At 34.1% G+C, this 18,699-nt stretch overlaps 2 protein-coding genes across 2 annotated transcripts; one reads left to right on the forward strand and one right to left on the reverse strand.

Annotated features, from left to right (window-relative positions):
• Window positions 1-1,110: 1,110 nt before the first annotated feature.
• On the reverse strand, window positions 1,111-2,615 carry LOC149253579 (endochitinase 4-like). The gene is made up of 3 exons (XM_089456859.1): window positions 2,154-2,615; window positions 1,658-1,772; window positions 1,111-1,566 (listed from the first exon to the last, which is right to left on the reverse strand). The coding sequence occupies exons 1-3, from the start codon at window positions 2,323-2,325 to the stop codon at window positions 1,272-1,274; spliced, it is 582 nt and encodes a 193-aa protein (XP_089312985.1). The 5' UTR covers window positions 2,326-2,615; the 3' UTR covers window positions 1,111-1,271.
• A 2,734-nt stretch (window positions 2,616-5,349) lies between these two features.
• Window positions 5,350-15,037, forward strand: LOC149253580 (uncharacterized). The gene is made up of 7 exons (XM_089454535.1): window positions 5,350-5,419; window positions 5,660-5,745; window positions 5,948-6,187; window positions 8,560-8,718; window positions 10,915-13,817; window positions 14,403-14,508; window positions 14,597-15,037. The coding sequence occupies exons 1-7, from the start codon at window positions 5,350-5,352 to the stop codon at window positions 15,035-15,037; spliced, it is 4,005 nt and encodes a 1,334-aa protein (XP_089310661.1).
• The last annotated feature ends 3,662 nt before the right edge of the window (window positions 15,038-18,699 follow it).

Below are 18,699 nucleotides of genomic sequence, written 5' to 3' on the forward strand. Positions count from 1 at the left end.
CCTTGCCCTATGGGGCGTTCTTCATTGTGCTAACTAGCTCGGACTTCGGGAGATCAATATTTTTGGAGATTCCAAAGTTTTCACTGATTGGGCTAATGGGCAAGGCTTGGTGCACTCTATGTCTCTTGGTAATTGCAAAAACGACATTGAATCATTGATCAAATAATTATGGTCCATCACCATTGCCCACATATACATGTGACAAAATGGGATTGCAGATCAACTATCTAAGGCTAGATGCTCATCGGAACCGAACTGAATATATTACCAATCACTTCTGCATAATTGTATGCTTGAATCGGGCCATGTCGACCTCTAAACAGTGCCTACCCTAAACAAACCCTTGGCTAACTTGGTGCAAATCCGGACTCCCCCTCAAACATATCACTTATTGGAGATTTCCATGGGAATTTGTATGTCTAACAAAGAAGTATTTTTTTTTGAGTCAGAGGATGAAGAAGTTTTTCCAGGTCAGTTGCAAATCTCTCACCACGGAGAGAAATACTTTGTTTTGCGCCAAAAGATAAAGAAGCTTTTCCACGTCACTTGCAATTCTCTCACCAAGTTCGACCTACAAGAGGTTTACCTACGAGAGGAAAGACTTTACATCACGCAGGGTTTATAATTCACAATCACATCACAAGGGATAACAACTACTCGACTATTGCTAGAGTTACTTAAATTTTGTTTTATGTATCATAGAGAGAGCCATGTAGAACAATATTAAATTCAAATATCGTATGTCTACCACACAATCCAAATGACAATGTATTTCTTTTACACCAAGTAATAAAAACGTTTCCCCAGGATACCCTATTAAAAAGCAAATTTCACTAAAATTGGTTAAATTTTATCGACGACGTTTCATTGAGGAATTGATATAGTAGCTGTTTCTCTTCTTTGAATAGTAAAGTGCCGCGCTTTTGAAAAATTCAAACGAAAGACAGCTTAGTAAAAAACAATATAACCAGTTATATTTAAAATCGATTTATTATTGGGAGGACTCTCATCCAAAATTTCAAAGTTCGAAGCAAAAAGTCATATCAGAATCCAAATTATAGAAAATAAATGATAGAATTGAAACGGTTTACTTTAAATAAATTTCATGAGTAATATGAAGATGGAGATGATATTTTGAGAGATTATAGATTCACGCTGCATCGGAAGAGGTGCAGCGCAATTTTTATTTACGGTTACATATGTAATGCTTTAACAAAGCACTTTATCACTATCTTATTCATATATTTCATGGACAAGAAAAAATTATAGCTTTAACACGAGACATTGGCTCCGGGATCGACACCCAACTGGTTACAGATATTCTTGTAGTAGTCCACTCTGCTCTTCACTTCATCACTGTTTCCGCCGTTGCATTCCTGGCTGTTGATGGCTTGGATTGTGCCACCGAAGCCCTGCCCTGACGTTATGGCGGTGTGGCATTTGCTGTTGTCCATCCAGAACCACACGGCCGTCTTGAACGAAATGGTGGGATCTTGCGCCACCTTCTCTGGGTTGTTCTCCCCGTCGAACCCAATGCTCTGCGCAGCGGCTTCATAGTTGTAATTCCTGTAACAATCTAATTGTTAGTCTCAATCTTTTTTACCATTACAGAGGAGATGAGATGTGATTAGTGGGTGTAGAGTTTTCACATACATACCAGCTCAACTGGAGAGGGCCACGTCCATGGTAGCTCTTACCACTCGCACACGGCCACATGGCTGAACTCATACAGTAGTTCATTTTAGGGTTTCTCTCATTGATGTAGCACATCCCTGACATGACACAAAGATTAATCAATTGACATTGAAAAAATTGAAAACAAATTATAGATCCATTGGAAGGTCAATGGCAATTAACAGCGTTGAATTCCATCTGGTTAGTTATGAAATGCGTTGTAACCAGAGGAATTAATTAGTATTCTATGTCGTGTGATCAGTTATGAAATGTGTTGCAATATCAATAATTTATCCAGATATTCAAAATTAATTAGGATAAATGACAACAAAATCACTTATGGAGAAATGATAATCTGAGAATATGGGGTAAGATCGAATACTGTATATTTTAATTTTAAAATATGGAATATATTTTTTTCTCATGACAAAAAAATAAAAAATTATAAGGTAGATGATTGTGACAGAGCAGAAATATACCTCCTGTTTCGTGCATAACATTAGCGAGGAAGGCAGCGAGTTCTCTCTTTCTGATGTCGTTGGATCCAGTGGTGCCAAACCCAGAATATGCATTGGCCGCTGCTATGAAAGCGTTGTAAGTGTAGAATCCCTTCCCCTTCGCAGGAGCTGGCAGCTCGGCCCGCAAGCCCATTGAAAAAACTCTGGGAAATTATGGTCCCCACGCTTCCATCTCCGCCACTAGGAGATCCTCCTCCTGAACTGCTACAAGGACCGCTCTGGCAGCCATCGCCGCAGTAAGCAGAGGTGGTCCCGCAGTATCCATACTTGCTGCAACACAGTCCGCTGGCACAGCTACAGTTTTGAGCATTAACACTGACACCCACCAGTAGCAGGACTAGCACCAGCGCCAATACTGGGTTACCACTATTATTCCCCATTGCCAAAAATTCCTTAGGCCTCCCCACCCAGAGAGATTATTTTGATGTGTTGATTCAATAAACTGAAGGAGGTGCTTGCTGTATTTATACAAAAACCCAACCCAGTCTGCCATTTAAGTTTGGATATATAATTTGAGTGGGTTTTATGGTTAGAACATGTATTTTCTCTTAAAAAGTTAGAAGTTTAAATCGAAAAAATATGTCATACACCAATATATTGTCTTAATAAAAATATATCATACACCCCTATAATGTCTTAATAAAAATTAAAAAAAAAAAATCTTACAAAACAAAAAACTCATACATCAATATAATAATAAACTTAAAATTAAATAATAAAAAATAGCATGCACAAATTAAACTTTAATTTAATTAAAAATTACGAGAGGTCAATACATGGTAGGACTGCTTCGCCCAACAAATTTTACTTTCTCGTGCGCCGCCGTCCACTCGTGTTACCAATCCTGCGGGTGGTGACAGTCACGGGCTGAGGTGAATGCCGTGGAGATAAGGCCGCATTGGTAAAACAGCCATGAAGCAAGTTTCTTTAATCTTGAACAACTTACTGCCCCATCAAAATTAAGAAAGTGAAATCATTTGTATTTTATTTTTTGTCTTGTGAATCTAAGAGTTATTTTCACGAGTGTCAAGTGGAGTATTATTCGAAATTGCACGAAGAAATGTTACCGTTTGTAAAATCTATTTTCTACATGGTGGACAAAAAGTTGAAAATGTTCTTCCAAAATGCAACCGTCTCGTGGTTAGCGATATTTGAGAAACTCAAATTACAAGGAAATTGAACCACATAAATAGTGCAAGTTGGTGCATCATATCAACTTAGCGATATTTTTCTATTTGCATCACACAAACGATTTTTTCTCCACGATGTATGGTGGTCATTTTGGTAGTTGCATGATGTAAGGGATTTTATCTTATAGTTTTATGGTTTTATGGTTGTGTATTGCACAATTCATTCGCAGTGTAGAGAAGCTCATTTGAATGCAGGCCCAAAACATGTAGCATTTTTTGTCAGGTAAGCAATGTGTCCTTTTTTATGCGAGTGCTTAAAATGTTTACATAATCATAAATTACAGCCCTATAGCAATGAGGTCTAGAATTCAAAATGTGGATAATATGTGAGTGCTTAAAACGTTCATACAATATATGCTATTGTAATGTAGATGAAAATGTTTATTGAGACATTGGGCATTGCTTTTTTTGTGCTAATTGTGTGTGTATATATATATATATATATATATTTAATTTTTAAACTTAGAAAAAATAACTATTAAATTATTAAAGCTTTTGAAAAATTTTATAATAGTTTTTGCTAATACTTTTATCACCACCAATTATGTATCCTTAATTCATTTTTGTCTTATTTTAAAACAAGTCCAAATTAGATATATCATTCTCCATATTAATTTTTTAAAATATAAAACATTAAATACTTTATATTAATGTCATAATTCAGGAATTGTCTATAGTGCTACTTTTTGGAGTTTTTGGTGTCTATAGTGCTACTTTTTGGAGTTTTTGGTGTGGGAATCTGGTGGAAAAATTTGAGGTGCAATCTTGATTTGTATTATTTAAACTAGTTTTTTCGCTGTATATATGGATTCAGCAACATGAAACACCCCAGGGCACTTCTACTGGTGGAAAAATTTGAGGTGCAATCTTGATTTGTATTATTTAAACTAGTTTTTTCAATCTTGGTTTGTATTATTTAAACTAGTTTTTTCACTGTATATATGGATTCAACAACATGAAACACCCCAGGGCACTTCTACTGGTGGAAAAATTTGAGGTGCAAATCTTGATTTGTATTATTTAAACTAGTTTTTTCACTGTATATATGGATTCAGCAACATGAAACACCCCAGGGCACTTCTATTGTGCAGGATTTACCCATCAATCTTGTGATTTCAATGAAATCTTGTGATTTCAATGAATTCCGACCTCACTTCAGAAAAATTAAATAAGAAAAATCCGAAAAACTTCCAAAAAAATCCCACTAAAAACAACTCCTTACTTTTTAGCAGTTTTATTGCTATAATTTAATTTTTTAAATATAAAACCTTAAATACTCTATATTAATGTTATTCTTAATCTAGTATTACTTTTTAGCAGTTTTATTGCTATAAATTAATGTATCACCTAAAATTTAAACTCTTAAAATTGAAGTGTCTTTTCCACTACCTAGTTTGCACCTAGTATGAACGCACAATGCCTTTGTGGTGATTAGCACGACCTTGTCAAGTTTCACCAGAGGGTTGAGGAATGTTTTGTGGTGATTAGCATCGCCTTGTCAAGTTTCACCATAGGGTTGAGGATTCTTCCATAATTTCTTAGGAATAGGTAGCACTTTCAAAGATAAAGTTTTGCCAATGTTGATAATTTCTCAACAAAAGTTTTTTATTTCAAATACTTAAAAAAATATAAATGATTATTGATTTTCATCTTTTAATAATAATTTTTATGCGGTAAGCATTTCTTTTGAAATCAACTATATCCTAAATGCCTCCCTGTCATACCATTAGATATTTTGTTAGACGATTGAGTTAAAATGATCCATCGATTTGAATTGCAAGACGGTTGCTAGCTTTCCCAACTGTACAAACTACTATCGCTGGTGAGTCAAACGTGTTTAGTTGCCCGTGCGTTTCGCTTTGGATAGCTAATCGGTTGCAACCGCTCAAGGGTGTCCGTTGCAACTGCTCTGGATAGTTACTCTGGCGGGTGGAACTTATGCGCTCGGGCGTGTTGCATGTTAAGCGATGCCGCGAAATCTAAACTTTTTAACTGGGTTTTTGTTCTATTCCAGCCGAAGAATCGTATGCTTTCCTGGTAAACTGGTTCAACAGGTTTCCACAGTATAAATTCCGGAAGTTTTACATAGGAGGCGAAAGTTATGCAGGTAGTGTCGTTTGTAATAACTATCTATGATGCACAAGTTTTTAGTTTCGAATAGTTATTATTAAAACTGTGATGAGCGCAATTGCAGATTGTTACCGTTAAAATAATGCACTAGTTTAGAGGGATATATTAATTTTTCATGAAGGTGCTAACGTTAATTATTGATTTTAGGATATTACATTCCAGAGTTGGCTTCAACAATTTTAAGGCACAAAAAGTTGTCGCAGGCATCGTTCATTAATTTCAGAGGAATAATGGTGAGTTCAGCTCAGACTTGTGATTTTCAGAATATTTCATTGGTCATCAAAATGCATGCAAAGAGAATTCAATATACGAATATCTTTGTTCAATCCCTATGTAAAGACTTGCAAACTCTATCGAATGCCATGGTGCTAAATTATCATATTTGGAAACTTATGTACACAATCAATCTGAAGCTTGCACGTTCAATTTATGCAGGTGGGGAATGGCGTAATGAATAGTGACACAGATTTTCTCGGAACATATCAGTACGCACGGAGTCATGCATTGATATCCAGTCAAACCTATGAGCAAGTAATCAACAACTGTACCAATTCAAAATTCGATGAATCAGTGTGCCAACTTTTGGAAAATCAAGTGTATAATGAAATGGGAAATATCGATATTTACAGTATCTTTGCTCCCAGGTGCATAGTGAATGCATCCAGAAAGGCAAAGGTAAGGGCAAATTAACAGAACAATTATTCCAGGGCAATCAGAAACCAACATTGAAGCTATGGCCTTAATCTCATCCTATTACAAAGTTTTTCACAATGCTAGTGCATTTTAATGTAGATTGCAGATTTTAGAATAGTTTGAAATTTAATAGTTATAAACGAAGTAGATATATAGTAAAATAAACCCTATCTATTACACCAACTTTTATATTCAAAATGTTTGTAGTTATCGTTATTTCTGTTATAGATTCTGCAATATTTTGAAAAGTTTTACATAGCAGGCGAAAGTTATGCAGGTAGTGTCGTTTGTAATAACTATCTATGATGCACAAGTTTTTAGTTTCGAATAGTTATTGTTAAAACTGTGATGAGCGCAATTGCAGATTTTTACCATTAAAATAATGCACTAGTTCAGAGAGATATATTAATTTTTCATGAAGGTGCTAACTTTAATTATTGATTTTAGGATATTACATTCCAGAGTTGGCTTCAACAATTTTAAGGCACAAAAAGTTGTCCCAGGGATCGTTCATTAATTTCTGGATATTACATTCCAGAGTTTGCTTCAACAATTTTAAGGCACAAAAAGTTGTCACAGGCATCATTCATTAATTTCAGAGGAATAATGATGAGTTCAGTGCAGACTTGTGATTTTCAGATTATTTCATTGGTCTAAGAATCAAAATGCATGCAAAGAGAATTCAATATAAGAATATCTTTGCTCAATCCCTATGTAAAGACTCGCAAACTCTATCGAATGGCATGGTGCGTGACAAACATACCTTATAGCTGGACCTCGTGCAGGTATCAGTCTTTAGACTTAAACCTAGTTAATGATATCAATTACTGTGGCAAATTTAATTTTCGAATCGTCTGGAATTTATCACTTTACTGCTAAAACATGGTTTCATGTGACTACGTACCAGTGATGTTCTGCCTTGGGCGGATTCTGTTTCAACGGTCTTACCAATTTATCGTCAACTAATTGCAAGTGGGTTGCGGATAATTGTTTTCAGGTATGAAATAAAACAATTTTGTTTTCTGTTATGATATAAGAGAATTTTAATTACAATTGCCAATTTATTAATAGCACAGTTACATAAGCAAATGTATAATTGTACAATGATAATTGGTATCCAATTTATATAATTTATTATTTGTTAATAATGTGTACAATGATAATTTGTATCTAATTTATATATTTTATTATTTAATTAATGTATATCTCTAATTTATATATTTTATTATTTAATTAATGTATATAATTTTTTGTTTTGTTTCATTTTTATTTTTTAATTTATATAATAATTTTATAATTATATTAGTTGAATGTGAAAAAAATTAAATATAAATCTTAATATGTAATATAGTTAATGTTAGACATTCCATAACCCTTTACTGTTAATGTAAATAGTTAATAATGTGACCAAATGATCATAATATGCTAACATTTTTTATTTATGATTATAATATAAAAATTCAAAGTAAGAAAAATATAATTTTCTCCACATATAATAGGATATTTATAATTCTCGATCTACTAAATTTATTATACATTTATAATTTTGGATTAACTAAGCTCCTAGAGGTATTATATATTTTTTTACTTTCAAAGAAGTTTGAATCTCAATAGATTTATTCCTTTCCGAAATTTATAAGATGCATTCTAGATCTACCTAGTGCTGAAAGGAATCAAATATCTTTTCACTATTAAAAAAGTTTGCACCTCAATAAATTTGATCCTCCTAGAGCCTTAGTAGATCAAGGATTAAGATTGGCATATAGATCTAAAATAGTAATGTGTGTATGTGCACCAAAAGTTAAACCTTGAATTATGAAAACATGTAAAAAATGAATAAATAAATTATTTTACTTCCATTTTATTTTCATTTTTAATTTGAGTTTTTACTTTATTTTATTTTTAATTTTTTTATTTTCTGTAATTTGATTAATTTAAAATATTAAACTATTACCTAAAAACATAAAAAATTGAATTAAAAAAAATTAACATAACCGCATAATTATTTTTTAAATTGAATTAAAAAAAGATTAACTTAACCGCGTAATTAAGTTTTAAGTAACTATTCAGTACTGTATTGGATTTTCAAGTGAGCATGCAGTATTGTTAGTGATCATACCAGTATTTCATTAACGCCGATTTTTCGTTTCGTATTTTCAGCGGAGACCTAGATGCTAGGGTCCCTGTGACCTCTACAGAACTCTCCATCGATGAGCTCAAGCTTCCAATTTAGACTCCATGGTACCCGTGGGTTAATGGCGACGAGGTAAAAGAATCAAATCAGCCACATTAATTTTACCAATAAAATCCTGATGATAATATCGATTTGATCTGTATTCCCATTAATGGTGCAGGTTGGCAGATACACTGTGATTTACAAGGGTTTGACATTTGCCACAGTTAGAGGAGCAGGGCATGAAGTTCCAGAATTTCAACTATCCAGGGTGTTAATGTTGTTCAAATATTTTCTGAATGGAAAACTGGTGGAACTTATGCGCTCGGGCGTGTTGCATGTACTCAGTGTGCTTGAGATGGGCCATTTTTCAGAAAGAAAACAAGGCATTCAAGAGTGTAGAGACTACTTTGTTTGGATCTGTGTTCGGGCTTGTTGCATGTACTCAGTGTGCTTGAGATGGGCAATTTTTCAGAAAGAAAGTAAGGCATTCAAGAATCCTATTACAAAGTTTTTCACAATGCTAGTGCATTTTAATGTAGATTGCAGATTTTAGAATAGTTTGAAATTTAATAGTTATAAACGAGATAGATATATAGTAAAATAAACCCTATCTATTACACCAACTTTTATATTCAAAATGTTTGTAGTTATCATTATTTCTGTTATAGATTCTGCAATATTTTGAAAAGTTTTACATAGTAGCCGAAAGCTATGCAAGTAGTGTCGTTTGTAATAACTATCTATGATGCACAAGTTTTTAGTTTTGAATAGTTATTATTAAAACTGTGATGAGCGCAATTGCAGATTGTTACCCTTAAAATAATGCACTAGTTTAGAGGGATATATTAATTTTTCATGAAGGTGCTAACGTTAATTATTGATTTTAGGATATTACATTCCAGAGTTGGCTTCAACAATTTTAAGGCACAAAAAGTTGTCGCAGGCATCGTTCATTAATTTCAGAGGAATAATGGTGAGTTCAGCTCAGACTTGTGATTTTCAGAATATTTCATTGGTCTAAGAATCAAAATGCATGCAAAGAGAATTCAATATACGAATATCTTTGTTCAATCCCTATGTAAAGACTTGCAAACTCTATCGAATGCCATGGTGCGTGACAAACATACCTTATAGCTGGACCTCGTGCAGGTATCAGTCTTTAGACTTAAACCTAGTTAATGATATCAATTACTGTGGCAAATTTAATTTTCGAATCGTCTGGAATTTATCACTTTACTGCTGAAACATAGTTTCATGTGACTACGTACCAGTGATGTTCTGCCTTGGGCGGATTCTGTTTCAACGGTCTTACCAATTTATCGTCAACTAATTGCAAGTGGGTTGCGGATAATTGTTTTCAGGTATGAAATAAAACAATTTTGTTTTCAGTTATGATATAAGAGAATTTTAATTACAATTGCCAATTTATTAATAGCACAGTTACATAAGCAAATGTGGATGATACACTACATGCATTATTTGTTAATAATTTGTATCCAATTTATATAATTTATTATTGGTTAATAATGTGTACAATGATAATTTGCATCTAATTTATATATCTAATTTATATATTTTATTATTTAATTAATGTATATCTCTAATTTATATATTTTATTATTTAATTAATGTATATAATTTTTTGTTTTGTTTCATTTTTATTTTTTAATTTATATAATAATTTTATAATTGTATTAGTTAAATGTGAAAAAAATTAAATATAAATCTTAATATGTAATATAGTTAATGTTGGACATTCCATAACCCTTTACTATTAATGTAAATAGTTATTGATGTGACCAAATGATCATAATATGCTAACATTTTTTTATTTATGATTATAATATAAAAATTCAAAGTAAGAAAAAGATAATTTTCTCCACATATAATAGGATATCTATAATTCTGGATCTACTAAATTTATTATACATCTATAATTTTGGATTAACTAAGCTCCTAGAGGTATTATATATTTTTTTACTTTCAAAGAAGTTTGAATCTCAATAGATTTATTCCTTTCCGAAATTTATAAGATGCATTCTAGATCTACCTAGTGCTAAAAGGAATCAAATATCTTTTCACTATTAAAAAAGTTTGCACCTCAATAAATTTGATCCTCCTAGAGCCTTAGTAGATCAAGGATTAAGATTGGCATATAGATCTAAAATAGTAATGTGTGTATATATACACCAAAAGTTAAACCTTGAATTATGAAAATATGTAAAAAATAAATAAATAAATTATTTTACTTCCATTTTATTTTCATTTTTAATTTGAGTTTTTACTTTATTTTATTTTTAATTTTTAATTTTATGTAATTTGATTAATTCAAAATATTAAACTATTACCTAAAAACATAAAAAAATGAATTAAAAAAAAAAAAAAAAAAAAAAAAAAAAATTAACATAATCGCATAATTATTTTTTAAAAATTTGAATTAAAAAAAGATTAACTTAACCACGTAATTAAGTTTTAAGTAACTATTCAGTACTGTATTGGAGTTTTAAGTAAAAAATAGAATCTTTTGAAACAGGAGGAGGCCTCATGGAGGCTCAAAAGCAGGGCAATTTGGCTGAAGGAAGGTGACAAGAACACTAAGTTTTTTCATAAATTTGCTAATTCCAGGCGCGAAAAAAACACCATATGGAGAATAAGTGATGGTAAGGGTGGTTTTTATGTCTCGCAACAGGATATATCGAAGGAAGCTGTTAGACATTTCAAGGCCCAATACAAAAGAAGGGAAGCTTGTGATTTTCAGGACACCCTATGGGGTATCGAACTGGCTCCTCAAATGTTTGATGATGAGAAGAATGAGAGTTTTTTTCGGCCAATCACGGAGGAGGAGCTCCTTGGAGTAATGAAGGCCTTCAAAAAGGATAAATGTCCAGGCCCGGACGGCTGGACCATTGAATTTTTCACTCACTTTTTTGATATCATCAAGGAAGACTTGCTGCGGATGGTGGAAGCATCTCGTATCTCTGGAAATATTCATCAGATCATAACATCCACACTGATTGCCCTAATCCCAAAAAAGGCAGATACGGAATCTTTCCAAGATTACAGGCCGATCTCATTATGCAATATATCCTTCAAGATTATCACTAAAATTATTGCTGAAAGAATGAAAGGAGTTCTGGCCACCTATCTCTCCAAAGACCAACATGCATTTTTAAAGGGGCGCAATATTTTAGACGTTGTCGCAAATACTCAGGAGTGTCTTTTTTCAATGATAACAAAAAAATCAGATGCCGCCATTATGAAAATTGACCTTCAAAGGGCCTACGACTGCTTAGATTGGGGGTTCCTTAGATGTTTGCTGGCGAAGATTGGCCTATCAACAAAGTCTATCAGCTGGATTATGTCATGTGTCGAAAACATCCACTACGCGGTCATCATAAATGGAATGCCTTCTCCTTTCTTTCTTGCTGAACGGGGTCTTCGTCAGGGATGCCCCCTCTCACCTCTTCTGTTTATATTGGCGATGAACTCTCTTAGTCTCCAGATAAACAAGGCAGTGGCTGAAAACAGGTGCAGGTCGGTTAAGATCTGCAGGGACAACTATATCTCGCACAACCTCTTTGTTGACGACGTTCTCATCTTTGCAATGCTTTGCAGGGTTTCCTGGATTTGTCTCTACGATATTCCTTATAGATTCCAACGAGCTACTGGTTTACAAATTAATAGAGCAAAATCTTCCCTATTTCACAACGATACCAACATGGAAATGGTGATATGGATCTCTGAGTTGTTTGGTATTGAGTCGAGGTCGCTCAAGGAGGGCTTGAAATATCTGGGATTTCAGCTAAAGGCCAAGGGCTATTCCAAGGCGGATTGGCATTGGGTGATAGAAAGATATTACAAGAAGATTTCGGCATGGGAATATAAGACTCTTTCCCTGGCAGGCAGAATTATTTTGGCCCAGGCGGTCCTTGGGCAATTAGCTGTTTATTGGGCTCATATTTTTTTCCTCCCGGCAAGTATTATTCACAAAATGAACAGGGTATTTGCGAATTTTATCTGGGGCGGTAAATCTACACAGAGGAAATTCCATCTCTCCAAAATGGAAAAGATCTCTCTTCCAAAGAATCTTGGCGGTTGGGGTCTGTTAGACTTGCGGAATTTTGGTAAAGCGCTCCTATGCAAAACTCTGTGGAGGGGGATGTTTGGTGAGGGGCCGTGGAGTATCACCATAAAAAAGAAATACATGAAAGGAAAAGATCTGGAATTCTGGTACAGGAAGGGATCAATTGGAGCCAAACATGGATCCGCTATTTGGCTTAGCCTCCGCAAAATTGAGCATTACTTCTTAAAGAATCTGAGATGGTGTCTTTATTCCGGTAGCAGCATCTTAGTTGGAATCGACCCCATTCTGGGTGGGCGCGGATGCTTATCCATCCCCGATAATCTCTTGTTCTTCTTCTACAGGAAGGGTTTCTTCACGTGGGACAAATTAATATCACAATGGCACGGTCCTATTCCCTTATGGAAAGAAGCTTCGGATCTTCATCTGTCAGAGCCTCTAGTTTCTATATGGAATTATGTGAAGGACGTCCTTTGTAGCTATGGTTTCCATCGAACAGGGACGGTGGACCATCTTACGTGGATTGTGCCAAATGCAAAGCTGCCGGTTCAGGTTAAAGACATATACACAGATTTGATTAAATCAAAGACACCTAGCTCCTTTTCTTTATATCCTCCGATCCTCTGGAAGTCGGGATGCCCTCTCAAAATGATTCTCTTCTCGTGGTTGGTCTTCCACAATAAGAATTTGACTTGGGAAAATTTGAGGAAAAGGAACTGGCACGGGCCGAGTAGATGTTCTATGTGCGAATCGGCGGAGGAATCCAATTACCACATGTTTTTCCAATGCAAATCATCTTTGCAAATCTGGTATGAATTGTCTCTGCTTTATGGTTTCCCTCATGTTGTTTTTGTTTCAATCCATGCAGCTTTTGAATGGTGGTGTGCTCAAAGAGAATCATGGAGAGCTTTTATTATCATCGTCATATGGTGCGCATGGAAATGGAGGAACGACAGAACCTTCAATGACTCAAAGGCCCCCCTAAAGTCTATCTTGCAACACATCATTTCCATTTATGATTCTGTGCCTTTAAATCAGCCCAAGATGAAAAAAGGTCGCATAAAAGAGAAGGAACTTTCCCTCAACAGAGTTCCTTGTGCTTTTTTTGATGGGGCCGAGCAACAAAATAATTGCGGCTGCGGTGTTCACATTATTATGAATGAAAAGCTACAATACTTTATCTCATGGAACGGAGGGAAAGGCACTAACAGTCTGGCTGAGGCGAGGGCTCTTACAGGCCTGCTTGCTTTCTGTGTGTTTTTTGATATCCAGCAAATATCAATTTATGGCGACTCAAAAACAATAATTGACCATGTCAAGGGTGCCTGCCACATTAGATGCCCACATTTAGCTGGGTGGATGGACAGAATTATGTTTTTCTGGGGGCGCATGCGAGACTGCTCAATTCAACACATCTTCCGGTCCCAAAACTATCAAGCTGATTGCCTTTCAAAGCAGGGGTTGTTCTTAGACTCTGGTTCATGGTCCATGGTGGTTTTGGATGGAGAATCCTCCTGTTTCATTCAGGATTTTTTTATTCCCGGATTCTGATCAGCGTCTTTCTCATCATCTTATTTGCTACTTGTGTAAAATCTCGAGTCACACAGTCTCTGTTATTTTGGTTCTAGTCACATGAGTTTCTTTTTATATGGTTCTATCTCTCTGCGATGAATGTAATCACTGATATTTGGTCATTTTTGTTTTTGGTTTATACACCTCCTTCAGGCCTTCTGTCTGATATGCTGGCTATCGGATGCCTGTTTTTGTAATCATCTGGACTTGTTATATTGACTCTATATAATACTATGCCACTTTTTTCTCTCTGAAAAAAAATAAATAAATAAATAAAATTAAAAATTAAAAGATTAAAAAAAAATGCAGTATTGTTAGTGATCATACCAGTATTTCATTAACGCCGATTTTTCGTTTCGTATTTTCAGCGGAGACCTAGATGCTAGGGTCCCTATGACCTCTACAGAACTCTCCATCGATGAGCTCAAGCTTCCAATTCAGACTCCATGGTACCCGTGGGTTAATGGCGACGAGGTAAAAGAATCAAATCAGCCACATTAATTTTACCGATAAAATCCTGATGATAATATCGATTTGATCTGTATTCCCATTAATGGTGCAGGTCGGCAGATACACTGTGATTTACAAGGGTTTGACATTTGCCACCGTTAGAGGAGCAGGGCATGAAGTTCCAGAATTTCAACCGTCCAGGGCGTTAACGTTGTTCAAATATTTTCTGAATGGAAAACTGGTGGAACTTATGCGCTCGGGCGTGTTGCATGTACTCAGTGTGCTTGAGATGGGCAATTTTTCAGAAAGAAAACAAGGCATTCAAGAGTGTAGAGACTACTTTGTTTGGATCTGTGTTCGGGCTTGTTGCATGTACTCAGTGTGCTTGAGATGGGCAATTTTTCAGAAAGAAAGCAAGGCATTCAAGAGTGTAGAGACTACCTTGTTTGGATCTGTAGGTTGTCTCGATGTTGGAGGGGAATTTATAATCTTCCCCGAGATGGATGTCGTCTCCCACAATCTTGATGCTCTCCACGTCTCTTTGATTGTGTAGTCACGCAGTACGGATAGGAGATCCATCTCTCTGGTTCAGTAATTGACGACTTGACTTCGAGGACCGTAGATTTCAGAGCTCTTGTCTAATGATGCTAATGTTAATTCTTAATACAATGCGAATGTTAAGAAATCTAAACCGCGCAAAGAAACCATGAATGAAGAAGTCGAGAAAGTTTTGACAGTTTAAGAGAAACCACTTCAACGTAGACAAATCCGCACCCCTATTATTTTCTGTCAGACCGCTTAGTGGGGTTGCGTTATTTGGTTTGAAGAAAAAGCAGTTGTGGATGAACAGAATTTTGTGTTTTTTTAACTTCTATTGGGCTGGACTGACTTTTTTATTATAAATTCCATGACAAGTTCTCACAAATTTAGCGCGGGTGATCTGCACTAAAATTGAAATTCGACTTATATATATTTTTCTTACCAGTTTTATCTGATAAAAATATAATTTTATCACTAATATAAACAGTGTTTTATTTGTGTGGCCTTGCAAGGTCAACTTTAGTTTAGGGTATTGCAAAAGGTATTTTTAATGGCTTCACCAACAAGGTATTTCATAATAAATTGAAATAGAATATTTTCGGCATCAACCCAGCAACATACTCTGTAAATTGCTTTGTGATGGTTGTTTTCCAGTATTTTGTTTTATTTATAGAAAATATATTTGTTGCTGGATATTTATTTTAGATCATTGGACAATATTTAATTACTTGAAAAAAGTTTTAGGAAGGCTCATTTTGGTGGATTATTTGTTGGACAATATTTAATTACTTGAAAAAAGTTTTAGGAAGGCTCATTTTGGTGGATTATTTGGCAGTCGATGCCTTGAAACAAAGTTTTAGGAAGGCTCATTTTGATGGATTATTTGGAGCCCATGCCTGTCATTCTTTATAAGTATGGTTTTTATTGCCATGTGGCCCTATTATGAGGATTAATTATTTAAACAAACAGTTGTATTCTTATTTAATTACTTGAAAAAATTTAATTACTTAAAAAAAAGGTTTTAGGAAGGCTCATTTTGGCGGATTATTTGGCAACCGATGCCTTGAAAAAAAGTTTTAGGAAGGCTCACTTTGGCAAATTATTTGGCAGCCGATGCCTGTCATTCTTTATAAGTATGGTTTTTATTGCTTATTTGGCAGCCGATGCTTGTCATTCTTTATAAGTATGGTTTTTATTGCCATGTGGCCCTATTATGAGGATTAATTATTTAAACAAACAATTGTATTCTTTTTTAAGTCTTCAAGATGTCTGTCATTCTTTATAAGTATGGTTTTTATTGCCATGTGGCCCTATTATGAGGATTAATTATTTAAACAAACAATTGTATTCTTTTTTAAGTCATCAAGATGTCTGTCATTCTTTATAAGTATGGTTTTTATTGCCATGTGACCCTATTATGAGGATTAATATTTAAACAAACAGTTGTATTCTTTTTTAAGTCATCAAGAAGTAACTAAGCGCAAGTAGTTCCTTTTACTTCACAAAATTCTATTTCAAGGAATGCAAATTTTTTAAACCCTAAACTTTTTGTAGTATTTCAGTTAATTAGGTTTATTTATTTTGGAATAGTTTAACATATGGGTTGATAAAAGCTAATAAACATTTATTATCAAATTTAAAATTAAAAATTTTATAAAGTAATATTTGGTATAATATAAAATGAAAATGAAAAATGAATATGCATGTTGAGTTATTTTTAATTAATTAAATTTTTTATAAAACATCAATAATCTCAATCTTAGTATGATAAGTAGATTTGTTCTTGATATTACAAATAATTCACTCAGTATGGGTTGCAAATAAAATATAATATTTCATGTCCACATGACATAATATAATTTGACATCAACTTTAAAAAGAGAAAGTAGAGAAAGTAATTAAAGGTAAAAAAAGGACATATACAATGTAAATCACATCATGATGTGATTTTGTATTAACGATAGGGATAGGGTTTTATAGATAACAATTTGATTGCATGATGCAGATGGAACTTCAATCAAATTAAAAAGCAGTTTTGTTGCACTTTAAATGTTATGTTTGAGATGCATAATTTTTCATGTGACACCATAATTTTTTCCAACACTTATTGGCAATATTAATGGCACAACATTATAAATAGTAATTGAATTTGGAAAGGCCTTGGGTATGATTCCTCTTATATAGATTGTAAATGAGTCTCACCATGTGTATAGTCAAACAGGTCTATGCTTCAATCCTAAGTATTGTGGCATGCAAAATAGACCAAATCCATTATATGAAGATCATCAAGTCCATTTGGGATCTAAAGCCATTATGTAATCTTTGAGGCTTTTCTTTGTTGTTTTTTTATATGACCACCATAGGCATAATCACAGACAATGCATTCGATTTTGAAGTAGAATTTTTTCAAGGATATGAGGTTTTTTAACTCCTAAATTTGGGTGCAGTAAGTGCTACGGCATATAAAAAATGTGATTTCTCTTCTTATTCTCAATCCTCTTACTCAGAAGCTGCTCATCCCTCGGCATCCTATGACCCCCAGAATCTATGGGCAATCAATGATTCATAAAAAAGATATCCCATTAAGACCCATATTTATGCCTTAAGACCCATAGTTATGCCTTACGGCGTTTCCTTTGCAACATCTGATGCAAATGCTAGTAAAATATTGTCCAATTCATACTCTATTTCCATTTAAATATCTTTAAATTGACAAAAAAATACAACTTCACTAAGTAAAAGTACAATTGAGATACAACTTCGGATTTTGGATTCTATATACATATGACAAGTAAAATTGAGATACAACTTCAGCTTTTGGATTCTATATACATATTGTCATGTATAAAGCTAACCAATGGTAAACTCACATCATAAAAGTGGTTTCAACAAAGAAATCGTGACTTGACAAAAAGCTTTGGTGCTTGAAAAAAGGCTTTGCATGTAAGAAATATGATAACCATATTTAAACATAATTAAATAGATTTTTGGGTTTTGGTTGGGTGGGTATTGAGAGGAGTGATGGGAATAATATAAGATTTTGACATCTACTTTTCACCTATAAAATTTTCACTTTACATGAGAGAGTTTGATTCAATTTTTATTAGTCCCTACCGCGTAGAGACTATAGTAATCGATTTGATGTTTATTCTATTAAAATGGCACAAAAACCAACGGATTTTATTTGTGATTTCATTGTTTTACCCAAAGTCTGAAGTCAAAATGTTCAAAGTGTTATTTTATGTGAGTGTTTTATCGAAAGTTTGAAGATGGCTTTGAATTCACCATCTTATTTGGCCTCTTCCTGAGGCAAGAGGCCAAATATCTTATAAGAGCCCCAATATCTTACAATAAGAGTTCTTATTTGGTTCAAATTTTTCTAAAATGAATTAATGTTAAAATTAATTCTTTAAAGTTTCATTAACATTAAATGTTTGATGTATACGGGTTACACTATATAAAGTTGTTTTGTGGGACAAGTGGTTGTGTAAAGTGGCAACCTGACCAACTACGTTGTTGTGTGGCAACTTGATGCACTATGTGCCTATGTGGTTGATCATCTGCTACTATGTGGTTGATCATCTGCTACTTGTGAATGGTGAACGGTCAAAGCATTGTCTTCCAAATGTTGCTACTTGTGAAGCACCGTGTTCTAAATGCTTCATCTCCTAAATG

This window comes from Pinus tabuliformis, chromosome 7 (assembly GCF_031772625.1).
Source record: "Pinus tabuliformis cultivar Carrire ecotype Pingquan chromosome 7, CPIR1, whole genome shotgun sequence".
Classification (NCBI taxonomy): Eukaryota; Viridiplantae; Streptophyta; class Pinopsida; order Pinales; family Pinaceae; genus Pinus; species Pinus tabuliformis.